The 26,010-nt window shown below is 35.7% G+C and overlaps 5 protein-coding genes across 12 annotated transcripts in view; 2 read left to right on the forward strand and 3 right to left on the reverse strand.

Annotated features, from left to right (window-relative positions):
- Positions 1 to 24: 24 nt before the first annotated feature.
- On the reverse strand, positions 25 to 4,267 carry LOC116846939 (mitochondrial carrier homolog 2). Of its 4 annotated transcripts, none has more exons than XM_032821373.1 (9): positions 3,715 to 4,264; positions 3,479 to 3,567; positions 3,246 to 3,379; positions 3,046 to 3,130; positions 2,607 to 2,772; positions 2,411 to 2,542; positions 1,868 to 2,054; positions 1,630 to 1,697; positions 25 to 1,395 (listed from the first exon to the last, which is right to left on the reverse strand). In XM_032821373.1, exons 2-9 carry the CDS (start codon positions 3,489 to 3,491, stop codon positions 1,203 to 1,205), a joined length of 978 nt encoding a protein of 325 aa, XP_032677264.1. In that variant the 5' UTR covers positions 3,492 to 3,567; positions 3,715 to 4,264; the 3' UTR covers positions 25 to 1,202. The 4 variants fall into 4 exon arrangements, with proteins under 4 accessions (XP_032677264.1, XP_032677265.1, XP_032677266.1 ...); XM_032821374.1 differs by having other exon boundaries at positions 1,203 to 1,395; positions 3,826 to 4,267; XM_032821375.1 differs by lacking the exon at positions 3,479 to 3,567 and having other exon boundaries at positions 1,203 to 1,395; positions 3,715 to 4,267.
- Positions 4,268 to 4,666: 399 nt separating this feature from the next.
- LOC116846944 (NADH dehydrogenase [ubiquinone] 1 beta subcomplex subunit 1) lies at positions 4,667 to 5,177 on the forward strand. Its single transcript, XM_032821389.1, has one exon. It carries the CDS (start codon positions 4,822 to 4,824, stop codon positions 5,017 to 5,019), a length of 198 nt encoding a protein of 65 aa, XP_032677280.1. The 5' UTR covers positions 4,667 to 4,821; the 3' UTR covers positions 5,020 to 5,177.
- LOC116846934 (DNA ligase 1-like) lies at positions 5,153 to 9,649 on the reverse strand. Of its 2 annotated transcripts, XM_032821347.1 has the most exons (4): positions 9,506 to 9,649; positions 9,056 to 9,085; positions 8,150 to 8,426; positions 5,153 to 7,710 (listed from the first exon to the last, which is right to left on the reverse strand). In XM_032821347.1, exon 4 carries the CDS (start codon positions 7,656 to 7,658, stop codon positions 6,003 to 6,005), a length of 1,656 nt encoding a protein of 551 aa, XP_032677238.1. In that variant the 5' UTR covers positions 7,659 to 7,710; positions 8,150 to 8,426; positions 9,056 to 9,085; positions 9,506 to 9,649; the 3' UTR covers positions 5,153 to 6,002. The 2 variants fall into 2 exon arrangements, with proteins under 2 accessions (XP_032677238.1, XP_032677239.1); XM_032821348.1 differs by lacking the exon at positions 9,506 to 9,649 and having other exon boundaries at positions 8,180 to 9,200.
- Positions 9,650 to 10,474: 825 nt separating this feature from the next.
- Positions 10,475 to 20,904, forward strand: LOC116846936. Of its 4 annotated transcripts, none has more exons than XM_032821359.1 (6): positions 10,475 to 10,679; positions 17,773 to 18,161; positions 18,272 to 18,400; positions 18,764 to 19,126; positions 19,244 to 19,389; positions 19,466 to 19,700. In XM_032821359.1, the coding sequence occupies exons 1-6, from the start codon at positions 10,514 to 10,516 to the stop codon at positions 19,698 to 19,700; spliced, it is 1,428 nt and encodes a 475-aa protein (XP_032677250.1). In that variant the 5' UTR covers positions 10,475 to 10,513. The 4 variants fall into 4 exon arrangements, with proteins under 4 accessions (XP_032677250.1, XP_032677249.1, XP_032677251.1 ...); XM_032821358.1 differs by having other exon boundaries at positions 10,514 to 10,679; positions 18,272 to 18,523; positions 19,466 to 20,904; XM_032821360.1 differs by lacking the exon at positions 10,475 to 10,679 and adding an exon at positions 12,541 to 12,605 and having other exon boundaries at positions 18,272 to 18,523.
- Positions 20,905 to 22,389: 1,485 nt separating this feature from the next.
- The window catches only part of LOC116846940, a 13,585-nt gene continuing 9,964 nt past the window's right edge, over positions 22,390 to 26,010 (reverse strand). Inside the window, exons 2-3 of the mRNA XM_032821378.1 lie at positions 24,527 to 24,810; positions 22,390 to 23,719 (exon numbers count right to left, since the gene is read on the reverse strand). Coding sequence (XP_032677269.1) covers positions 23,530 to 23,719; positions 24,527 to 24,810 — 474 coding nt within the window. The 3' untranslated portion in view covers positions 22,390 to 23,529. The remainder of the gene's footprint in view (positions 23,720 to 24,526; positions 24,811 to 26,010) is intronic.

Raw genomic sequence — 26,010 nt, forward strand, 5'->3', positions numbered from 1 at the left:
ATATATATATATATATATATATATATATATATATATATATATATATATATATATATATACACGAAAAATTAAGTCAACTCATCATGTTTCCGAATGTATTTCTATTTATTATATTTCCTATGATTCAACGTGATGTTACCTCGAGGCTTAGACCTTCATTCTGAGCACTCTCTAATTGATAAAAGAGAGATCAGAATAAGGATCTTAATATGTCATTAATTCACCGTTCGTGCACTTTTCCAATAAACTTCGCGATAAAAGTATAGTACATGTTTTACATTTCTTCCGCAAACACGATTCAAATAATTATACGTTAATAGTTATACATCCAGAATAACGCAATCCAAGGGCATTTAATGTGTGAGAGATTCTCGCGCGATTTTATGTGAAAATTCGTTGCCATCGTTGCCATGTTTCTTTTGTCCCTTTTTATCGCTACGTACTGTAAAACTATATATACGCTGTACAAACATGAATGTGAAAAACTCGATACATTAATACTATTCCTAACAAACACTGGCGTAAAAAGTGCACTCCTTTTTATAACATTTGTATCTGATACTTGAGAAATATTGCAAATGCAACGACTCGATAGAAGAACGTACCGCATAAATAGAGATGTTAGAATTTTTTTCATATAACAAAAAATAAAAACCGAATCTGTTTAGATTAGTAAAATTTTCTGGTTCTCGTTTTACCATTGTCTATAACTAATAATATAATTCGAAGTTTTGATAATTATAGTAAAAATAATTATATCTTTCAATACAACAATAATACGAAACTTTTAAAAATTGATAAAACTTTAAATTAGTACACTTTATACATGTTGCTTCTTTTACATAATTTGTTCAGTAATTATTTCTTGCGAATCGTCAGATTTTATAAATAGAAAGAACGATAGATAGACGAAGGTAATATGTATAAGTACACATATTTGATCGCTATTTAAATATGTATATATAAATATGTATATGTTATATAATCCGTCAGTATTTAATTTGGAAGAATCACGTTAACTCTCCTTCACAGAGAAGCCGATTTTCGCAAATTTAATTCATATGAGTTATTATGACATAAAAGTAGCAAACTGCAACTAGCTTTGTGAAATGAATAACACAACATCGTTACGTGTCTTCTATCTATCGGTCGATATGCGGTTTGGTAACAGCTTTCCATTCAACTCATTCCAGATATTCTCATTACTGCACCGATTGGAAGAAAGCATCACTCATGATCGGTACCAGCTTGCCATTCACTAGTACTTGTGGTCCAGTGTAGTAACGCCATAACAAGCTGCTACCTCTCTTTAATTGGTTGTTGGCTGATAGATGGGACCAACAATGCAGCCAGTCTTTGTAGATCGGCATCTGCGGCGGCATACCTGCTACTAATCTAATAACAAATTTTCATGGAATTAAATAAAAAATTTTCATAGAATTGAATTAAAAATTCAAAAAATCATTGTCCCCAAATCGATTTTCAAATATTAATCTTTCCACGAAATATGCATTCAAGATAATGTTATTTTTATATACAGTTTCTAATATTTAATTTTACGATAAATAAATAAATAAACGTAAAAATTGTCAATCTCAATAAAAGTAATTAATATCAGATTTTGCTTACCCGCAATTATTTATTGCCATGCAATGCGAGACTACCAAAAACGGATACGTGACGGTCGTAGCCAGGAACTGCAAATATTTTCCTTTAATTAATCTAATCCTAATACGTAAAGCACAATCACATTTAAGAGAAGTACGTTTACTGATAACGTAGACATCTATAAATTATTAGTAATAGTTTTGAAGCATATCGCATAAATATGCATCAATGCATTTCGTTAAGTGTATGATTTGCTTACTTTCATAGTTGATGCGGTGTACGCTTTCATTGCTTGTTCCTGAACGACGTAATTGTTTAGGATGTACGTTGAGGTACTAGCTAATACCAAAACTGAGACATTTGCTATGAGACGTGGTACCAATCCTGCGTAGTATCCCATAAAACCATTCTCCCTGTAGATCTCCACAAACGAGTTCAATACACCACTGTTGTGAGAATAGTGTGATGAGTAAATTTTGTCGTAACGAACGAATAAACTGAAGCGGTCGGAGAGGAAAAAATAAATGTTCAAAAATTGAGCAGCTAAACTGTCATTAAACTCTATAAACAAAAAGAACATATATACCAATCCTTAATTAACGTAAGATTTTGCTCGTAGTTTGACTGTTAAAAAAAGAAAACTTTATATATTTTAAGAATATTTCTAAACCTTATAGAATATCAAATTGTGATGCGTCAATTGTGATGTGTTTTAAACCAAAAAAATTAACTTTTCTCTTTCAGATATTGCAAACTTGTATCATAATATAGATCATAATATAGATCTGTTCACACTATATACCTATACTTCATTTCTCCACCTACAAATTGCGCCATCATCCTTAACGAAATGACTTCTAGAGGATGACTAACCACAATCGCAACTATTCTACTAATTGTGTCCCTCGTAAGCTCACGTATACATCTCCAACGTCTGTAAGTGTGAAAAATAATACAATTTATTTTAATTTTCCATTTTTTGTTTGGTACATATATACCTCACACTTTCGTCCTCCTCGTCCTCATCCTCGTTTTGCACCACATCCAACTGCAGATACTCTGCAGTCTTTTGAGATGCTATTGTACTGACTGTATAGGAGCACAGCTTTGGCACCAAACCTTTGTAACAACCAGTGAAACCATCCACTTTTTTTATATGTTTAACTAAAAAATAACAATGAATATGAAATATATATAAATGCTAGAAAAATAATATAATATAAAATAATTAAAGTAAAAAAGATCTAATCTAATTAAAGTAATAATCTAATCTAATCTCTGATCTGATCTAATTAAAACTTTTATTTTATTTTATTATCTTTTATTATCTTATTGTATGTGTAGAGCCTCTCTGATTTCATGCAGGTTTTAAATATAACTTAATGTAAACAGTTACATAATATAATGAAAATAAACTGAAATGAATGTTAAACTTACCATATGCAAAAATATTAGGCAATTTTAATGCTGGTTTCCCAAATAAAGTTACAGTTTGTTTTGGTGGAATAGGCTCATGTCCAATCTGTCATTTTATAAGTTAGGTATATATACAATTCTTTCTTCAATCTTAAATTTTTTTGATAGACTATATATCATTCTCAACATATGAAAATCTTGGCTAATAAATATAATTTTACCTGTATCAGGACCTTGGCATATTCCATAGGATGAGAAACTACATTTATCAAAATACGGCTGGCTATATCTGACCACAGAACCTCTGGATCTTTCGGTGGTGACATGCTTGACAAATTTTTATATCTTCTTCTCCCTGAAACAAATTATTTAAATGAAATCAACAAGAATCTATTACTACCAAAGCCAAAATTGTTGATTCTTAAGAATAAGTTAGAACAGAATTTCATCATACCTTCAGAAAACATTTCTATAAGCTATCAAATTCTAGGAAATTAAAATAAATAACTGATAATTATGGGAACTCGCGACTAATTCCAATATCTGTAAAACACAAATCATAAATATGTTTAATTTTAACATAGGATTAGACTCGTCAGTGGAAGATAAATAAAGAATTAAAATTAACACAATATAACTATAGATGAAGAATATATTCTTGCTGAACGAATTCTCTTCACTTCGACTCACCTGTTTTTCGCGGAATTTTCGTGCCGTCTTTCGGACCAACGGAGAGTGGCCGTCGACGGCGGTTAGGAGTATCGAGAGTTAGTGCCACCGTGGTAAGATATTTCTATTTACCTTCAACCGTAGCATACGTCGATGTCCCTTTCTAGGACAGTAAATTACACACGAACTTTTTCAGAGTGTCCTCAAAGGTTGTCTCGCTTTGATGGAGCCGCCCGCAGAACACGCAGAACGACAACCGGGACCAAATAATACGTGCGAGAGATAATACACTGTCGAGTATTATCTTTCTGCTCTCGCACGCGCCGGCTCCATTGGAAACGCCGCCCTAATGATATCGCCCGTCCGCATCAACGAAAGTTACGTTTCATCAACGACTCATTTTTCTAACGATTCACGACCAGCGTGCTGACATCGGACTGGACTTTCCGAAATTATTTGTCATGTTGCGTGAACGGAAACAGGTATATGTTTTTACTCGGGATTTTAAGGCGATTTGAAACGACACTTCTCACGAGAAACTGACAAGAGGTACGGCAAGCGATTGGTGGCGCGAGTTGCGATCTCAATTTTTTCTCGTTGATTGTGACGTATGTTATATAATAATCGTGGCGATTCTAACCTTCGAGCCGGAACGGCCTGTCGAAGCAGCGCTTGAGATGTAAGAGGTTCTTCCTATTTCGTTCGTTTCGATTTTTTTCGCTTATTTGTCACGTCATTCGTACTCTTCGAGACGATCTTCATCGGATTCTCTGTTGTGATTGCGTTTCCTGTATAAATTCACCTGTCGTAGTACGATGATGCAAACTTAATTTCTCCCTGAGCTTTTGTAGCAAATTTTATAGCGAACTTAGCACGAAATCTTCAGCACAAATCTTTGATTTTTTCTATGGCCAGTAGTCTTTCATAAGCTTTTCCTGAATGTTTCAGTTTGATGGACAAACCCAAGCCCAACAAGGTTATTAGATTAATCAAGCGAAATTTCATCAGTGTGTTATTTCCCACTGTTGCGGTGGTCAGCATCTACGCAGATTTAAGACGTACAGCACGTTGGAAACGCCAACTTGCTGAGCAACAGAACATTGCTAAGCAACAGAACATTACTGAGCAATGAATATTAAACATATATATACGTCGCAGAAACATATTTGGAAGATATACTGGACGCTTATTATCCCAATAACATTCTATTATGTTGGCCATAAAATAGATCTGATGGAGACAGAAAGGATGTCAATGTTCCGGGATAAGTCGGCTCTGTATGGCAGGGAACTGAAACCTGGAGAACCGCCTTCTTGGCCTTACTGATTCCTCATTATTTGCTGTTAAACAAATTACAGAACCAGTTAGTGTGAGTTAACAAATAAACCATGCTCTTCAAAATATAAATCATAGAAATCATGAGTGTAAATTCTTCTGACTAATATATGTGTAGATTAAGTAACAATACAATATGTTTATTTGTATATATATATGCAAAGTCCATATCTCTCTTTATCTCTTATTGGCAATAACGTCTTATGTGTTGTACTTTGATTACAATGAAAATATAAGGAATCACAAAGTCTAATATGATATTATGAGACTGAGAGTGAACACATAATTGCTATTTCTTTAAATTAGCAAATTTGGTATGCGTATCAAGTTTATGACTATATCTCCTGATTAATATTTAATACTTCCAATGTTATTCATTTATTTCTATCTACATGCTTTCAATGTCACTTGTTTATATCTATCAGGATCTTTATAGGAAATGTTGAAAGCATGAGTAATTGCACTTATAATTATAATATTACACTTGATCTATTGTTCAATGTTATACTAAAACTATTGCAAGTTTCCACATGAATTTTTGTTTGTCCTCTGAATATACTTGACAACAAGGTATCGATTATAAGATCGATTGTGTATTGACACAACGTGATAAAAACGACAAAGGTGAGCAAATTCACTAGGTGTTGACCCCAATGAAATTTTAAATCATCTAATAAATTCGTTCACTTTTGTAATTTTTACCTAGTTGTGTGATACACAATTGTCTGTGATACTCATGTATCTTTTCTTTTAGTGTGAAATCATGAAAAATGAAGTTTTACATAAAAATTTTCATATTTCTATTGTACGAGAAGTTACGTAATTGCTAAAGTCATCGAATTCATATGAAACTTTTTATCTTTCAAGTTTCCACTTTTATGAAAAAAGTTACATGATCATTATTTCAGACTAATCCTTAAGTCGCCGAATCTTTAGTTTTTTTAGAAAGCAATGTACAGTAGTAAAGCAACGAGTCAACGGAACATTGTGAATATCTTGTTCTTGGCCTTCTTCGAGCTTTTCGTTCTCTGCGTCGCGACGTTATTGCATTGAAAGTTCTCTTTATTCTCGAGCGATTCTTTGGTCGCTAGATTGTACGCTTGCCGTTTCTTCTGCAACCACTCATTCGTCTTCTCGTTCCACGAGATCGGTCTGTCCTTTTGGCGTCCTTCGGGTGCTTTTCTATTAGTCGCCAAGTCGAGGTAAGAACATTTCTCTTCATTGGCAGGATTGCGTTCTGGTTTCGGCACGGCCGTTGGAACCTTGTTTAATCTACAATCTACGAGTCCGTAATTCTGAAACTTGGTGTCCTTGTCCTGTGTGGCATGTATATTCTCGGTGAGTTTGCGAAGAACCTTCTCCTCGGTGTCGAGCACAGTCTGCACCTTCGAGACAATCTTGTGACTCTGTTGTTTGTCCCAACGCTCGCTCGCCGATCTTGTGAACGCGTACGGCTTCTTGTAGACTTCTGGATTGAAGAGCTCCGACGTCTTCACGAAGGACGAGTCCCCGGGGTCGGCCGACAGCGTGGAGTTGAGATCGTCGTTAGACTCCTTGGGCCGCTCTTTGAATTTCATGCTGCTATATGAGTTAAGTCTATTAGAAGACGACTGTTTTGACGAATGATTCTTCGAGCGCGTCATATCTCTCGGCTTCTTCTCGAGTTCCTTGACTTTCTCATGTGAATCGGCAAGTTGGAGGCCGTTCCTCGGTTTCTCCGTTTTCACAGACTCATTTACTTGAACGACGCTATTTCGTCCACCTTCAAGCGAATGATCTTTCTCTTGAGACTCCCGAAATTCGGACGTCAATTTCCGCCCGACTTCCTGAAGCCTCTTGTTTACGTTCCGCAGGTCCTGTTGCTTCTGCTCACGTTCTACCTGCCTCTGTTTGTCCTGCAGTGACCTTTCCCTGATTCGGATCTCTTTCTCTCTATTGAACAGCTGTCTTTCTCGGTTCTGCAGGTTGATCTCTTTCTCTGCCACGGCGGCTTCGCGCTGCCGCAATGCCTCGATTTTGCGCAACCAGTTCTCCTGGAAGATCTCCCCGCTGACTTCCTCGGGCGACGGGATCGTCGCGGTGCAACCGTTCTTGAAGCCGTGTTGACAGAAATCGCTTATTTTACTATCGGCATTTGAGGAACTTTCGCTTCTCTCATCGATCGACATTAAACTGTTGAACCTTTTGAATTGTCTTACAGGATAAAATGAGTCATGTGATTTGGTCAACATTTGATATTCTATTTTTCGCATATCAAGATACTCTTCAATGTGAATAGGAACATTTTCCTCGTCGTTTTGATACTTGAAGTCATCATTCTCGGGCCGTTTATCACATACGATCTCTCTGTTACTTATCACACTTTCCATGCTTTTTATATCGGTCGATTTGCAATCACTGTCCCGCACGAAATATTCCATTGATTTCACGCATTTTCGTCCATACGAGAGCGACGACGTATCCTTCGGGTCTTGTCGCTTCTCCTCACACGTGTTTTCGTCGATGACTCCTGGCTGACACGTTAGTTGAATGCCGTCGTCGAGAGATGAAATCTTTTGTGTCGGGAACTTGTTTACATCAGGTACGATGTACGTTTCGATTCTGTAGAGAAGCGGTTTCATCGGCAACATAATGTCGAACAAGTCTTGTCGATTCCTCAGAACATCTATGAGTACAAGTTTCCTGTACATAGTAAAAATATAATTTAATTTATCAATATCATTTATCAAATATCATTTAATTATTAGAATACAGTAAATAAAAAAAATTTATAATTTTATATATAACGTTATTAAATGTACTATTATACACAGACTTAAAGTGACGATAATGACATAAATATAAATTATTGTATTCTGTCATTATTAAGGTTCTAATACAAAGTTATATGTATTGGAATATTTATTTGCTAATTGTTAGATTGTTCTATCAACAATGATAATTATTGAGATGCGATTAAAAAATTCGATTTTTTCAGACCTCATGTCTCAAGCTTTCAAATTATGTTAATATTAGAAAGTGGAAATTTATTTATAATATTGTTACAACGTTCGTTATTATAATTAATTTACCTTTAGAAAATCGATAATTGATAACAATGTAAAAAGAATATATTTTATACCTTTTATTTATGATCTAAGAGAATATTTACTTTCAATGTTTTCACAACACCGAAATCATCGTGCTTTCGTAGAGCAGCTTCCCGTTACTCCCAACGTTCTCGCGTTCTTATTCAAACTGAGCTGCTGGACCAATGTCTGTCTGGGGGAAGTTATGTGGAAGCAACCCGGCGTCTACTTGCGTTTTCTGCTGGCTGGTCATTCCGTCGTGCTCGAGGTCCGATTCGCTCAGTCAGTTTTAAATCTTTACTCTATTGGACCAAGTGGCTGGTTTTCTACCTGCAGTATCAATTGTGTGTATCGTAGTTGTGCGTTATATACACTCTCACTTGCACATTCTTGACGAAGCGTTTGACTGCTGAGAAAAAAGCAGCGCTTTGTCAGAAAGGAAGGGTAGAATGATTTATAAGTATGCTTAGCTCGCGTTCGCTATACCAACGTCACACATGTGATGCAACGATATCTCACAAGAGACCGAGCGTCATGTATGTGTGATAGCTAATTTTTTGTTCTATTTCCACATTGTCGAGCCAAGGTTAAGTTCGTCTTGCACGCTTTCGTACTGAAAGCATCATTCTATCTTTACATGCTCATTACATGCTGAAGGAAGATAGAACGATGCTTTCAGTAAACGTATAAAACCAATTTAGCCTAATCGGTTTTGTACAATTATGTAAAACAAGCGAACGTGTTAATGACATACTAAAGTTAATGACATAATAATGAGATAATAATCTAATGTGTTAATGACATACTAAAGTTAGTGACAATAATCGACTTGGAAATTGAAAATATGATTATGAAACATAAATCAGTCAAAGTTTAACTGCAGTTAGTACAGCGCAAATGAATTGTTAAATGTTAAAAATGTTAAAAATTTATTGTTTTGCCGAATGTTTTGTTTTTACTTTGGTTTTGTGCTATTCTCAATGGCGAATCTGAAATTTATACAAAAGACCAATATTATTAAGTTAAACTTGGAAACATCAAAGGATATAGAATATTTTATGAAGTTTAATATAATAAAAATTGATAGAAAATGGAGAGAGAGTTCCATGTATTTATACAAGATAGAATAAAATAAAAATAAAAGAAAAGTATGTATACAGTTTTATATCTGTATACAAAAATTATTAAATATACAACAATAAATTGAATGCACAAGTAATAGTTTGTTGAGTATAGAAAACTTATTCACATATAGCAAATGCTTGGGTAACTAAAAATTTCGAATGACAATTTTATTTGGTTAATTTATTATTTACTCTTTCTCTCCTTTTTAACAACCTCGTTTCTATTTTCTATCATATATACGTGAGATATGTTTTCAATTATTTTATTATCTGACATTTAATTACTTCATCAAATGATTTATCAGTTCTTATCCGTTATCGCCGAATCATTCAAAAAGCGATAAGCGATTTGAAATGATCCGCGAAAAATGACGGGCACTTGAAAATCACCCACGACAAGCTGGTAATAATTAATTTTCCAGATTGTTTCCTTGCGTAGGATATTTTCTAGTACACTTTGGGATCATCTCTAGAATAGAAGGAAGTTCTAGAAACAAACACTGAATTCAGCCACATTTTCTTAGACTACCAGATGGCAGCAGCTGCACATTTCCTGGACAACCAATTCTGGGTGAAAATTATCCCAACATATGATAACCTATTGGGGGACACTGCAACACATCGAAAATATTCAGTCACTAATTTATATACTAGAAAATACCATTCCCTGGCACAACCTCGTGCGCTTTATTGGACCGTTTGGTGAGTGCGCGCGCATATCGACGAGAAAGTGTATTACGCACGTCCGCCAGTGATGTAGCTAAATATGGGTGACGGTAGAATGTTCCGACAGCAAAATTTCTTTGGATGGCGATATTACGACAAATATCATATCTAATGCTCATAATTTAAATAGAAAAAAATCGAGTTTTCCGTTGTGGGATTAACGATAGCCTGTCGTTGCGTACCTTCGTGTGCTTGAATCGGGAATTTGGCACCTCGTCTTCTAACAGTGGTTACGGTCCTGCGCTGTGCCGCCATTTTGTGCGCAAACGAGAAGACAACGCAGTCCCGTGAAGGGCGAGCTCACTTTCGTGGCATTTGTAGTTTCATCCGCCATTTAGCTAGGGAGCTGAACTGTAGCTAGGGAGTCAACAGTGATACTAGGCGAGGCTAGAGAACGATCCTCTTGGCTCGGAATTTGGCATCCCCAGCGCGAGACACCCCAGAGTTATCCGACGTGTTTCCATCATAAGAAAAAAAACTATTTAGTGATTTTGCACCGCAATTTTGGATGTTTCCGTGGCGGGTGCATCATTGAGCGGTAAAATCACGTTCGAATGTCCAGGCATCATGGAGAAAACGCCAACGATCATCGCCACTAGCGGCGTCTGTACGGTCAGTAAGCTGTATCCCACACCACAGCGATTGACGCCGACGGGGAAGATCAGCCATGCTAAGACTCGTGTGTACACACAGCGCTATCGTAAGGAATGGGAGCAGATGCCAGACTTCAAAGGTATATGCTCATTTTCTACACTCGTGTCTGTGTATACAACGCATACACACATGCACACATATATACGCGTTAATTACCCTTGCTCCGAATAATTATTCGGGCCTCCTCCAGCTGTTCTAAAATCGATCATACTCACAGTTTATTAACCGATTCGGATCTGGTGATTAAATCACACTATTTCTGATCTTTTCCATGTCTACTGCCTGCCATACGGATAGTATGGCCAACTCGGCCGTGATCAAGGCTAGTGCTAACGTAGTAGAATACGTTGGTATGACCGCACTTGCCTTTCTTTCTCTTTTCATGTAGAACATGGCGATATGACGAAGGCGTAATAAGAAAGTACAAAGTGTTATACCTCAGCTGCACCTTTTGTACTTTCTCGCTACTTTCTTCCACCAGTTTTTAAGTAGTAGATTTGATTATGTAATCTGTTACTTTTGAAACAGATAATTTTCTTTGCAGATAAAAAGAAAGTATACCTTTCCCTTCCTACTGGAAAAAATAATGAAAAATATGTAGATAGAAAAATATTTTTTATGGAAATAGAAATTTTATAAAGAGAAGAAAGAAGCACAGAGATATCTATAAAGCTTGGTCTACAATGTGCTATTTGCTTCCTATTTCTTTTTCTTTATCTCTCTTCGACTCAAATCTTAAGTCTTAAACTAAAAAAAAACAAGAAACAGGAAGCAAAGAGTACGTTGTAGATTAGGCTTAAAGAATAAGAGAAACATAAAGAGAAATAGATACTTACAAATGAACAGAGAAGATCATTGTATGAGCTTCTTATAAATGATATCTATAAAATATTGGCAGTTGTAATGAATTTCCATATAAAAATGTCTGTAATGTTTTAAGTTACATTAGGTGTTGACTATAAACTGTAGTATTACGTAATAATAAACTTAGGTCATCATAAAGAAAATTGTAACGTAAAACATGACATTGTGTAATTGGTCGTATTATATGAGATAAGTATATTAAATTATCAAGTATTATATATTAAATCAATGTATATTAAATTAATAGATAATTCTATTAAATTATTTTATATAATGAAAAGGAAAATGAGAGATAAAAATATTCAACTTGTTAAATTAATCTTACCAAATTTTTATTACTTTTCCTACGTTATAAAGCTTTTTAAATTCAGTTATTGCAATAACTAAACCCATATAGCACAAATGTATATAATATATCCTATAAACGTTACATAGAGATATCACACATCCCTAGGATATCTTTGGAATATTTTGGACGTCTGGAATGTATGTTATACAGGAATAAATAAACAGTATATTATAGAAAAAACAAAAAAATTTGGTAAGATATTAACTTATCAAATTAAAAAAAAAGGTAATTATGAAGTTTAACATCACCACCTCCGATTTTGACGAAACTAGGTTTAATCGACGCGTTTTTTTTAAAAGAAACAACTTTTTCCTCTAACAAAATCGTCGCTCTCTTCCGCGAAGCGAGATATTTAGCGTTAAAGTTAAGAGCTCACTAGGTTAGGAAATCTGTCACACTGAAAATGATACGACAGTCTTTCGTTAGTAAGTATTGCAATCTCGAACGACTAGAGGGGGGCTGCACCTCCCGCATCTCCCTAAAAACTAACCTAACCCAACCTATCGTCACATTAAGCGTCAGTTATTGTTTATTAGTGTTCAACTTTTGTGTTAATGTGACGATAGGTTGGGTTAGTTTTGAGGGGGGTGCGGGGAGCGCAGCCCCCCGCTAGACGTTCGATATTGCAGTTATTATTCAATATTGCTCGTTAACGGTACACAGTTTCGAAAAATTGTGATATATTTTTCGAACTTCTTTCATCAATAACTTTTTAACAAATAATGAGCGACGGCTAAAACCTTCTGAGAGTTATTCAGGAGGGTGACCTCTACAACAAATGTCAAGGTCAAGGTAATCGGAGAGTGGTCCGTTATTCTGTATAATTACCAAAAAAAATTTGTGTTTCTATTGAGTGTATTATTTCTTTTGCATGGGTTTAAAGCTTCTTTAATTTTTCTAGCTATGTGACTGGGGGGCTTCGCCCCCCAGACCCCCCGCACCGCGTGGAGCCACAGTCTTTTGTGAGAAATTCACTCTTTAGCTTAAGCACATGAGACTGCGACTCCTATCCCGCCGCGGTGCGGGGCAAAGCCCTCCAGTCTCACAGCTAGAGATAGACGGTATGACAGATTTTCTAACCTAATACGCGCTCAGATTTGTCTATTAATATCTCGCTTCGTAGTAGAGAGCGACGATTTTGTTAGAGGAAAAAGTTGTTTCTTTTAAAAAAAACGCGTCGATTGAGCCTAGTTTTGTCAAAATCGGAGGTGGTGGTGCTAAACTTCATAAGTACAAAAAAAAAATATATATCTTCTCATAAAATATTTGATATATACACTTCATACCACTTTATAAATAATGAAATGCCTGATCACACATAATCATGTTCTTGTTATATTATGATTTATTTTGTGCTTTGATCCAAGTTTACTGTTACGTATAGATTTTAGTTTATTGTTACCCAAGTTTACTGTTACGTATAGATTTTAGTTTACTGTTACCCAAGTTTACTGTTACGTATAGATTTTAGTTTACAGTCAAGCAGACGTTTTTGTCTTTAATGCTTATATTGATCATAGAGATTAATAGATGCGTTCAACGAACTCAACAGCTGCACAATAGTTGAGCAATTCGTCAATGTAATTGGTCTACATTTAGAGATCTTACAGTAAGAATCAATAATCGCTGATTGCTCACTGAGCGCTTTTGTCGCTGAACGCGCCCAATGATTACAATTGAACCAATCAGGTAAAACAGAATCAACATTGAAGTTACCTGATTGGTCTGATTGTAATTCATAATCTAATGACGGCATAAAGACCGCATTACACTAGCGATTAACGATTGGATTGCGATCAACGACTACTTTTCTACCAATCACAAAGCAAAACAATTATCGATTAAAATTAGTGACTGCCAATTTTTGGCAATGGTTTATTTTATAATCGTCAATCACAATCTAATTGGCACAAGTCAGTGTGATACGGGCTTAAAAGTCTGCAGGAGCCAAGAGTAAAGCCAGGGACCCGATTCTTGACGGTATGCGAATGAGATACGCATGCGAAAATCTACAGTATACGTAACGTGAACTATACATTTTCGCATGCGTATCTCATTCGCATACCATCAAGAATCGAGCCACAGCAGTACACGGTGCTTGTTTTCGTGCTAGTTTGCTTGCTGGGTGGAAATACTCTGTTCTGATTGGTGCATTTCTGAAGGTTAATGGAAATGCACCAATCAAAATAGAGTATTTCCATTCAGCAAGCAATCTAGCCCAAAAACAAGCACTGTATACCATTGGCTTAAATCCAGATTAAGATCGGTTTATGATGACCGTAATCCGTTAACTTATGCCGGAACCGTAAAAAATTGACCAATCACAGTTGATTATTCTTCTATAATTCGACTGATTGGTCAATTTTTTACGATTTCGGCATAAGTTAACGGATTATGGCTATCATAAACCGGTCTTTAGAGTCACTCTAGGTTGCATTCAAAAACGAGGAAAATTTTACTCAATATCTATAGTTCACGTTACATATACTATAGAATAAAATTTCCTCAAAAAGAAATACGTTTAGAAATACAACCCTAATCAGAATTTGACCATAAGGAAATAACTTTTAATTGGTCCGCTATGTTTCGTCAAATCCCATACAATATCTAATCACAGTATGTTCATGGCAGTAGCTTAGGTTAGGTTAAGAAAAGATAGACAAAGAGAAATATTTTCAATCTCTCTCTTTGTCTATCTTTTCTTAACCTAATCTAAGCTACTGCCATAGGCGTACTGTAATTGGATATTGTGGGATTTGACGAAATATAGTGAACCAATCAAAAGTTATTCTCTTGTGGCCACACTCTGCTTAGGCTGCATTCGGGGAGATGCTATTTAGCGCTATGAGCGACCTCTGTCCTTGTTCAATTTTCAGGAACAAACAAGGACAGATCACACTTATAGCGCTAAATAGCGTCTTCCCGAACGCAGCCTTATGATGGGCTTTCTACAATAAGCCGTTAGTCATAACATATAATGCATAGCACATAAGGCATAAAAGAATCCACCAATCAGAATCCTTCATTTTTATTTTGAAGGACTGCAATTGGTGGATTTTCTTATGAGTTATGCGTTATGCGTTACGATTAACATTGGTATTTAGCCAAATTTTAAGTAAACTACAGAGAAAATCGTAATATGATTGTGATATTCATAATCAGGAAAATAATCCCACGGGTGCGACAGAGCGTTTTTTGGGAAAAAGAGTTGAAAAAAATGGTCTAAATTATTGTGAGTGAACATTAGATTGAGATGCAATACGAGTCTATATTTTAATTAAGATTTTTTAAAAGCCTAACGCTAAAATCGGGCTCTGTAGCACCCTTATGGCTCCTGCACACAGAACGCGGCAACGCTTGCCGCGCGGCGGAAGTTCGTACGACAGCCAAATATGCTGCCTTTCGTAATAACCTTGTAGCTTTCACAGAAAAACAACATATTGATTGGCTGTTGCACGAACTTCCGCCGCGCGGCAAGCGTTGCTGCATTCTGTGAGCAGGAGCCATTAGTACTAACGTAAGAAAGATATAAAAAATTGTTTGGTGAGTAATATAATATATATGAGACAAACTTTGGTGAGTACAGATATTATAGAAAGTGTAGTATAACTGCATTTTAGTTCAGATAACTCGACCCAATCTTCCTGTTCTTACGTTCGCGCGAACAATATGCTTGTGTGGGCGTGTATATAGACATAAACTTACATACAGAGACAGAAGTTTCGGGCTCTCCTTATATGAGGTCTCCAAAGTCAACTCAGAATTTGTCTACGACTTCTGTAGACCCTAAAGGCCCTTGCATAATGCCAGGCCACAGACAATAAGAATAGGCATTAGCCAATAGGAACGGGAAATAGAAATAATTGACTAATCCGAATTTCTATTCCCTGTTCCTATTGCCTGGCATTTTGCAAGGGCCTTTAATGGCTTATTGTAGAATTGGCTTTGGAGCACAGATGTCTATACTAAACTAGATTGCTAACAGGCTATCTAAAAGCATATAATAGCTTGTGTCCGATAGAGTTTCCGGTCCATGCGAGAAAATAGCCGCCATATATTTTCATTACGTTTAGTCATAAAATTCTTTTTTTGTTGAAAATGAGCAGGGTAAATAACATCCAATACTATCTATTTTTTTTGTTATGACATTTTTTGATGCAATAAGATGCTGGCATTTTTGATTTTACGATAGTAATTTAATGGCCACGCTGACTCACTTGTACGTTGTAAGTACTCACACAAGTGATACGTCATATACCAACGTCACACACACAGGACTGCCGCCATTTTCTCGCATACAACCGGAAACTTTACGTGATACACGTTCGAAGCCCTTGTCAACAATTTAGTTTAGTATAGACATTTGTGCTTTGGATGGACTCTAATCCATAGACTTTTATATACTACTAGACTGCTAACTTCGACTCAGTACATAACCCTGAAAAATATGTACAGAAATCTCGCGCATGCGCCTATCTGGTGGCCCAACATTCACAATGTAGCATCTCGTTTTAGGCATTATTGCACTCTGATGTAAGTATACAATTAATCATTTTTTTTTTACAAATTTTTTACTGTAACATATTTCACTGTGACGTTTTTCACTCTGTACGTACACAAATATTTAAGCAGGCGGCATTGGCTATATTACATTTATATCTCCTCTTCTTCTGGAACACCAGTTTCAGGCATGCGCAGATGCCTTTTTTCCCGTGCGTGATACGGGAGCGTCCCAATTGATCACGATACGATTGGACACCAACCGATGCAAAAAATTATCTAGTGAATTACCAGGTCGAATCAATCATTACAATCTGTGTCCAATCGTACCGTAGTCAATCGGATCCCAGCCGCGTGATACATACTTTTCGGAGTCAATTTTACATAGCAATATATAAAGGATATATAAGAAGCAGTTTTATATAAAGGATATATAAGGAGTAGTTATATAGAAGTCTGCTCTAATCCGGATTTGACTTTGGAGACCTCGTGCGGCGAGAACGCGAAACACTGTTTGTGGAGGTGTATGTCCATACACACACGAATACTAATGCATCGCTCGTGCGGTTGCAAGTTAGTGCAGCTGAGCTACACTTTCCGTAGTATCTGTAACTCGACATATTTTGCCTCATAGATATTACATTTGTTCACCAAATAATTTTTTTATGTCTTCCTTGCATTAGTACCAAGGGTGTTACAGAGTCCGATTTTGCGATTAAGCTCTTAACAATTTATAATAAATTAAAATATAGACTCGTACTGCACCGCAATTGAATATTCAAATAATTTAGACTATTTTTCAACTTCAACTTCCTTTCCCAAAAAATGCATCCTTCGGATTATTATCGTGATTATAATTATCACAATTATATGGCGATTTTCTCTGTAATTTCTTCAAAATTTTGTAAAATAATGTTAGTTCCGGAGTCTTCCGGATATTTATATATTGGCAAATCATTTTGCCAATATATTGGCAAAATCATTTTGCTATTTCTAAATTTATATCTATGTTCATTCAAACTCATATTCTGAACTTTCTTTTATCGAAAAATGCTTGTAAAAATGACTTATAATTTTTTTAAAGGTGCTGTTATGATAAGGTAGAGTTCAGAATATAGACTTTAATATTTCATGTAATGATTTGTATATAACTAGCCTTTTGAGATTTTGTATTAATCAAGAAATTGAAAACTATAATAAAAACGCTAGTAAAGACAGAACCTAGTAAACACAAAGTATCATCCATATTACAATGTGAGCTCAATTGTATGGTATATTATGTAACTGTTACTTTGTTGTATAACAAAGTAACGTAATACATCATATGATTCATCTGACGTTGTAACATCGATGATACTTTGTGTTTGCTGGGAAGGTTAGTGTATCTATGAGAGATAAAAAAGCGAATGATTTAGACATGTATGTGATTGGCGCTGATTTTAGAATATTTTCGTTTCAGGGTGGCTGACTTCGATGCCACTTCAGCCAACTCGTGCTTTCTGTAAGTATTGTAAGAAGGATCTTCACGCGCACCGGTTATCTTTGTTGAAGCACACGTGTACGATGAAGCATCAGCGCGCCGCTCTGCTGATCAATCCGGACAAGAAGACTACAGAGAATCTTCCGACAGAACAGGCGGAAGATAACGATGATGACAGCGAATATGTTGTCGAGAGATTGGATTTAGACGAGGACGATACAATACAGGAGAAATTAGACGTGGAACCTTCGGAAGTAACTATAGATGAAATAGAGCAGAAAGAATCAAGCGACAATCTTTGCTTGCAACTGCAACTGTCTGATGAAGAGGAACACAAACCCGTAATTAAGAAGATCGAATTATCCGAGGTATGCAATTTGCGTATTATTCGTATGCGCTGCATTTGCATCTCATGAAGATGAACATGTCTTTGAATCTTTAATTATACAATAAACAAGTTTGCATATACCTTTGAAAGGAGAAGGACGCACTGGCCGAGGCAATGGCTCACGTTCACGGCGAGTATCTCGAGATGGAAGAGGAAGATGAAAACAACGTCGAGTTGGAGATGGTGGTAGAGGAAGAGGCACTTAACCCCGAAATAGAGGTAATATTACCTGATGTGATTACCGATGAAATTAAAGAGAAGTCGAAGGAATTCGAGACCGGGAAGACTCCGCGTCATATGGAGTTGAAAGCCGTTGACAAGAAGTCAGCAAAAAAACTCCTTGTAAGTGGTATCTGTGAAAGATACATGTAGTTTAGGATGAATTTCTCGAGTCTTGGTGTTCTTCCCTGGTATTCTTAATGTTTCCCTTGTAATTAACGTTATAGGATATATGTTCCGTTTTGATCAGTATGTCTAGGACGTTAAGATATGACGTATTGAAAATCCTTCATTTTCCAATAATATGACGAATTTTGCGGGTTAACTCGCGCAACTAACGATTACTTTTGACTTCGACAACAGACAAACAATAAGGGCGATGTAATAGTTGCATCTTTACCTGTACTGGAGACGACGTATCAATTGAACAACTCGATATCATCGACTCAGGACGGCAACATCATACCGGCTACGAGTACTCCGAACAGAACCATTACTCTGACGTCTGGTGGCAAGACATTAACTTTGACTGGCGGCACATTCCAACCAGGCACGCAATACGTCCTGAGTAAGATCAAGGGTAGCAAGTTGCCCACATTGATGATGGCTGACAACAAGAAGCCCATCGTCGCCATAAACCAATCCGATACCAGCAAAACTGTTCAACTAACCACCATGTTAGAGTCGGCGACTACTCCCAGCACTAGTCAACAGTCGAGTAAGAAGGTGAGAAATGAATGAGCTTATTCAATATGTCGAATATCGATAAATCTACGATAATATGAGAGATTAAGATTAAGTTAAATATCCTGGTGAAAAAAAAACGTTTTTCGTTTATTCTAGTCGTCTTCGTTGAAAACGAAAATTATACCGAAAAGATTGCATATTTCTACTCACGTAGTGGATATTACCAAAGGCCTACCAGTTAGTGGCTTGCAAGTCAGTCTATACAAACTGCTGGATGGCAGATGGACATTTATGAACGAAAGGTATATGATTTTTCCCACCGAGCGCGTTTATCGCCTGCCACATGGCGTGATCTTCAAGAGAACATTTTCTTTTCAGCAACACTAATGCGAATGGACGTTGCATTGATTTGTTGGAACACAGCGCCAAGTCGGGCAACATGGCAGGCCGCTACAAGATCCACTTTGATGTTGATAAGTATTTTACGTTGAGGCGAATAGAGACCATGTATCCATTCATCGAGATTGTGTTTGACGTGAAGAATCCGCTCGGCCATTATCACATCCCCATTTTATTGAGTCCTTTCGGTTATAGTACATATCGCGGCTCTTAAAGCTAATTTCCCGTTGAATATTTTAGAAACTGTGAAGTAAAATGTTTCATCATATCGTGAAAGTTTACTTCAAAAATATTAATTATTTCTTACGAACATAAAATAACATGTAAAATATAACATTACACAATCTACTAAGATATCAAGTTTGCTTTTACAAGACTAGGTTTTTGCAAATCTCGAATTATTCAAGTCTCAGCACATGATGAATTATTCAAGTTATTCTACTAAATATATTCGTACCTAGACAACATAATGTCTAAAATCGGGACATAAATATAATCTTTAAGACGCCTTAAAGACATTTATACGTAAATCGTTTGAAAGACATTTTAAAGACGATCTTTAAGACGTCTTATGTCCCGATTTTAGACATTATGTTGTCTGGGTATATAATGTATACTATTTTGCGCTTATGGATAAGTTTATCCCTGCTATTGTTGTGCGTTAAATTATAAAATTTCCTCAAATTTTTGTCATAAGATTTTATTAATGTTTATTTTCATTGGGATTTATTTTCATTTTGTTGAAACCCTATATTGCTTTTACATAATACTAAATTTGTTTGTCTGCTTTCCATAGTTTCTCTTTAATCATTATAAGAAATATATTGGATGTCCGACACGACGCATATGTTCTCTTGTGTGCAAGTAGAAAATCGTCCAACGAAAAATCTCTATTTTGCGATGCGTAAAGAGCTCGTTCTATCGCATCACGTGCACTTATTTACTCTGATTTTTTATCATTAATATCTCAAAAATTCACATGGTTGTTTGTAGAATAATAGAGGACATTTTTGTTTGATGAATTCTACTTATACATGAGAGGATATATGCGTTACGTCGGACATTCGGATGTGTAAAATGTGAGTTATTTAAATTTAGTTGCTAAATACGTGTGATTTTTGTGAAACTACTTGTACGAAAAATAATCCATGGCCGTTATGTGACAAATATTTAATTTTAGGGATGAGATGCACATGAAAATTACAAAACATAATAGTCTATGTAAGGTTATATTATTCTAATATGAGTAAGATAGAAAATAAATGCTGATAATATTAATATTGTACGGAAACAAATAGTAAAAACTTCGCAAATTTTAAGTATCCTGAAAAAGAATCTAAAGTATTTCTAAAATGCTTCTAAATTGGTAATAATATTCTTATAATAAGTCTTAAGAAAGATTTTTAATGGAAGAATAAGAATAAGAAGTATATATAGAATAAGAAGTATGTATAGAATAAGAAGTATATATAGAATAAGAAGTATATATAGAATAAGAAATAGAATAAGAAGTCACAAAGGCAACAATGGCCGATATGTTGTGATGCGATGAAGTTTTTAGAGGACCAAGAAGTCCTAATTATATTGTTAAGTGTTAACATATATATATATATATATATATATATATATATATATATATATATATATATATATATATATGTCATATTTTTAGTATATAAGTATTCAAGTATGAAAATATTAATAAACTCCTTAACTCATTAACTTTCCGAAATATTTTACAAATTAACTCGTATCTTTTTATTTTAATGTATATATATTTTGCAAAAGTTTTGTACTTATATATTTCTACTTTTCTGACATAAATTAGCTCCCGTATTAAAAGTATATATAAAACTCACCGTCTCTTCTCGCATGTGACTTGATTAAAACGTAAATGTTCGTGTGCTAAAACAAAATATATTTTTCTATTAAATCCCAATTTTTTAAATTCTGATGTTTCGTGTCAAATTGTTATTTCTTACAGATTCGTAAACAATTTCAAGTTGAATTAGCTTGGTAGTTCAAACTTCTAAAAGACATCTTAAAAAGTTAGACGTTTATTAGACATCTTTATTCTTACGGAAAAGAACTACAAAAAAAACTATAAAAAGCTGAGAACAATATAGGAAAATTATAGAAAACCTATTTTATATTATAATTTTATAAATAATTTTACTATAAATTTTTAATAGTTTCCGTTATTTTCATTAATCAACGAAAATGCTATTGTTCTCAGTAGTTTTCTTATATTTTTCATAAGGGTAAGATGTTTTTAAGACATCTTTTAGAAATTTCTGTTACCTGAAAAGTAAGTGGCTGCTTGAGTTTTGGGCGCCTATCAAAATAGATTTTTTTCATTTTTAATCTTCTTTTGCGAGAAGAAATTTGACGAAGTCAAATATGTAATCCTTAAAATCTTGTATGATGTAGATATACGATCTCATGATTAATTATTAATTCTCATTTCTTGAGAAAACAAAAAATGTAGATCCAATTTAAAATAGCGCTATTTCAGAATTTGAGCATTTCGAATTAATTCGGTATCATTAATTTTTCGAGTTGTCACCTAAGCGAATTGTTAGTTTTTGAATAGCTTTCGTACAACTACATAAGAATTTATACTTTACAACTTTTATACAACTTTTGTACAACGTTCTATATCTTATAACTTTACCCACATACATGCAAGCCTATAAATATAAAATATAAAATTACAAGAATCTCTAATTTAATTGAAATATAAAAGAAAATATGTAATCGATATTAAAACAGTTATGTAATGTTAGTACGTCACTACTAATTAGCACTAAATGTGTGTCCTTTTTAATCGTTGCATGTATTTACAATATTTAATAAATATAATATTATACCAGATAACAAATTTAATAGAGGCAAACATTTAGCGCTAATTGTATATTTATTTAAATTTATTCAACTGTATTACTCATTAGATCAATACTGAAAATGTAAATTCTTTGCATTTTGGACAAAATTATTTACATTTCTTCATCCGACAGATAGTACTCTGATTTTGTTGACTTTGACATTGCGAATAATTTGCTGGTGTTTCTATTACAGCAACGTGAGCACTTTTATTTATGCACGTGAAAATAACATCCACGACGCTTCACACAGTGCGTGTATTCAGTACTGTAACCATTCACTGAACACTCAGTGAGCTCTTGCATTTCTCTCGAGAGGAAACGCCAATAGAGTTACACGTGGCCAGCTTACTTTGTGATTGGCTAGCATAATTTCAACTTGCATATATACGTATATACGTATATACTTTCTACTTAATTATTTATATAAATTTTACACATTAACTTTTTACTTATTTCTCTTAATAAATTTTTGGCAACTATCAAACTAGTGAATGGTGAGGCATTTGCAATGTTGAATGTATGATGGAAACATGAGCTCTCACGTCATGCAATACATGAGTATGTTCTGTCTATCGAGTGCATCAAATATCGCGATGCACAAATCCCTGTGACAGTGAAAATGCACGATGTCACATTGTATCACGAACAATGTGCAAATGTCGTGAACTTACAGGAGGTTCTTGCTAATGATAAGCACGCTCGTCGAAAACATGGTAATATTTTTCGCGCGCGCGTGCTGCGAAGATTCTCTTCTATCAAAATTTCACCGAGCATCGATACATCACTTGCGGTTTCGATAGTTCGAGAACGAAACATTGCGATAGTCGTATACCGAGGTGAGATTCTTTGCCGTAGTAAAGTACAAACACTGAAACTCAAAGTCCATAAAACTTCGAATAATATTCGCGTCGTTGCATATTTATCGTTACTTCCAGAGATTTAAAATAATTTATAGCAATTCGAATTTTTGATTTTCACAATGGCTCGCGCGCGGCTTACGAATCGTCGCACCTCGAATAATATTCCTGCATCGGGATTCTTATTACGAGGAAAGACGAACGTCGTCGTGTTCATCGAGAGTTTGCGTTTTTGTCACCGATCAGTTTGCACGAAAATGTTATGCGAAAATGCGCCTAGAGACACGAATCCCCAGGTTCGTTAATGCGGCGGTAGATAGCTGCGATCGACGTTAGACGACGGCGACTTCGGCGGCAAGTACGTAGTGCCGCCTCCTGGTCCCAGTACTCTTGGTTTCGGTACTGCGACATTGATGCGAGATGGTGTTATACCAAGTGCGGCGGCGCCCAGCCTGAAACCGGCTCGATTCCCGTTCTCGTCCGCGACGTAACTGTAAAGATCGATAATTAGTGTTTTTTATCTTCTTGACATTTCAGTGTATCTTTGTACTGATGTGTCTAATAGCGAATTCGGTTGCTTGCACTAGTGTGCACTGAGTGCGCACTAAGGCTTGTTCATAGTATGTTATTATATTTAAAGATTGTCTTAAATAATTCTCAAATAAATTCTCAAATATTTTTAACCATAATATGATATGTATAACATCCGTACGAATCATTTTATTAGTTAAAATGTTTTTAAATATGTATTTAAGACACGATCTTAAATATAAGAATGTACTGTAAACAAGCCTTAATGCGCACTCAGTGCGCACTAGTGCAAGCTACCGAATTCGCTATAACGTTAATGTGCTATGTACGAGAATGTACAGAACGCATATGGAAGTCGACGAAGAGTGTGTCGTGTTGCTCTTGCACAAATGTACTGCATCTTACGGGCACATACAATGTCATTAATATAACCGAGGAAAAATCATAAAGTGAAAGATCTTTTTAGTAAAATAAATATACGCGAAAGATCATCGCGATCTTTCGGGAATGGAATAGTTTTTAAGATGACTTTCAGTAAACTTCCATTAAACTCTTAATCGACGATTAAGTTAATCGGCAAAGTTGTCAAAATATAAAAAGAAGAGACAATTATTAAAACGAGAAAGATAATTCTCCTGTTCTCTTCTTATGTCTAAAATTGCTATTTGAGTCGATCCTTGCTGTCGTCTTTTTTCGCATGCGCGAGTGATGTTTGACGAAATGAAATTTCTTCATCGTAACAAAGGGTGCACATGGTGCATCCTTACTTAACAGAGACGGGGATTCCTTCGGGACTTTTGTAGGAGAAATGTCCTTCCACCACTCGCACCAATTCGCCGTCTACGACCTTGAAGCTCGCGGTCTCTTCCCTCTCGACGCCGTCTTCGTTGATGACGTTCGTGGAGATCGCCGGACTCGCGGCCGCACTTGGGCCCTCGAACGGTGGCTTCAGGATCAGACCTCCGGAGCCGCGGGCAAACAATGGCGCCTGCTGATCCGGCGCCAGTTTCTCGGCCGAGAAACACGCTGGGTACGACAGCAAACACCAGACCTACAAAAGTTCCAATTTATGTAGAAAACCGTATAATGTAATATAATATTACAATACAGCAATCTAAATATAATAATTGAAATTTTATAATATTAAGAATTTATCGCTAGAACGTCGAATCGGCTTAATACTAGAAGGGCCAAGGTAGTTAATTTGGCTTCTCGCAAAATTCAAACAGCTATAATTTTTTTCAATTTCTCTTCCATGTGATAACCACTTGTGACTTTTCATCATAATCTTAATTTTGATAAATAAAAAAATTAATTACATAAGATAATGTGTTGAATTTTTATTTAATTGTCTATCTAGAAGGACCGTTGGAGCCAATTTGGCTCCCTTATTTCTGATATTGCATTCACATATGTTTTACGATTTTATTAACAAGTTTTATGACTTTAAACAGATAAATAAATATTTTTATACATATATATCTATTGAAAGTCATCAAAACTTGTTAATAAAGTCGTAAAACGTATGTGAATGCAATATTAGAAGGGAGCCAAATTGGCTCCAACGGTCCTCCTACGTAAACAATTAAATGAAAATTCAACACACCATCTTATGTAATTAAATTTTTTATTTACCAAAATTAAGATTATAATGAAAATTCACAAGAGGTTATTACATGGAAGAGAAATTGAAAAAAGTTATAGCTGTTTGAATTTTGCGAGGAGCCAAATTGGCTACCTTGGTCCTCCTAGTGTTAAAAGATGAGAAGATTTTGTAGACACGAATTATATAAGACCCGCAATTATAATAGTATTTGCCTTCACCCTATATCTTTCTAGAGGTGATTGTGTGTGTAAATCTTAATTCGCACGACCCCCCGAAGAGACTCGTCGCGATGACCTCGCGAGAGCCGCGCGTTGGATAATCGGCAATCGCTATTCATCAAGAAGCGCGCGGTGCTGGCGGCTACGGCGGTAGTGGAGAAGATCCATCGGAAAAGGACACTTTCTACTCAATTGATGACCGCGCGCGGAGCTCGTGTTTTGTGAGCGCTTCGGGGCCTAATAACCGGCCGTATGCGCGATTGCGGGGCCCCTCGCGTAGGCGCGCCGGGATTCTTCGTGAATCGTGCGTGTGGTTTCGCAGCTAAGATGAACTTTCAACCCCTGATATGCGTTCTATACGCGGCGTCAGCATTGCGAGAGAGAGAGAGAGAGAGAGAGAGAGAGAGAGAGAGAGAGAGAGAGAGAG

Source organism: Odontomachus brunneus, unplaced genomic scaffold, assembly GCF_010583005.1.
Source record: "Odontomachus brunneus isolate Ranch 3 - 2012 unplaced genomic scaffold, Obru_v1 Obru_scaffold_072, whole genome shotgun sequence".
Lineage (NCBI taxonomy): Eukaryota > Metazoa > Arthropoda > Insecta > Hymenoptera > Formicidae > Odontomachus > Odontomachus brunneus.

What these genes read in the sequence shown, in the direction of transcription:
- LOC116846939 (XM_032821373.1), bottom strand. An exon ending in ACACCGCATCAACTATGAAA is followed by an intron (nt 1,698 to 1,867) that starts GTAAGCAAATCA and finishes AAATATTTGCAG; the next exon opens with TTCCTGGCTACGACCGTCAC. An exon ending in ATGGCAATAAATAATTGCGG is followed by an intron (nt 1,396 to 1,629) that starts GTAAGCAAAATC and finishes ATTTGTTATTAG; the next exon opens with ATTAGTAGCAGGTATGCCGC.
- LOC116846944 (XM_032821389.1), top strand. Translation starts at nt 4,822, where the DNA reads ATGAATATTAAACATATATATACGTCGCAGAAACATATTTGGAAGATA.
- LOC116846934 (XM_032821347.1), bottom strand. Translation starts at nt 7,658, where the DNA reads ATGTTGCCGATGAAACCGCTTCTCTACAGAATCGAAACGTACATCGTA.
- LOC116846936 (XM_032821358.1), top strand. Translation starts at nt 10,514, where the DNA reads ATGGAGAAAACGCCAACGATCATCGCCACTAGCGGCGTCTGTACGGTC. An exon ending in AGAAGATCGAATTATCCGAG is followed by an intron (nt 18,162 to 18,271) that starts GTATGCAATTTG and finishes TACCTTTGAAAG; the next exon opens with GAGAAGGACGCACTGGCCGA. An exon ending in AGTCAGCAAAAAAACTCCTT is followed by an intron (nt 18,524 to 18,763) that starts GTAAGTGGTATC and finishes CTTCGACAACAG; the next exon opens with ACAAACAATAAGGGCGATGT.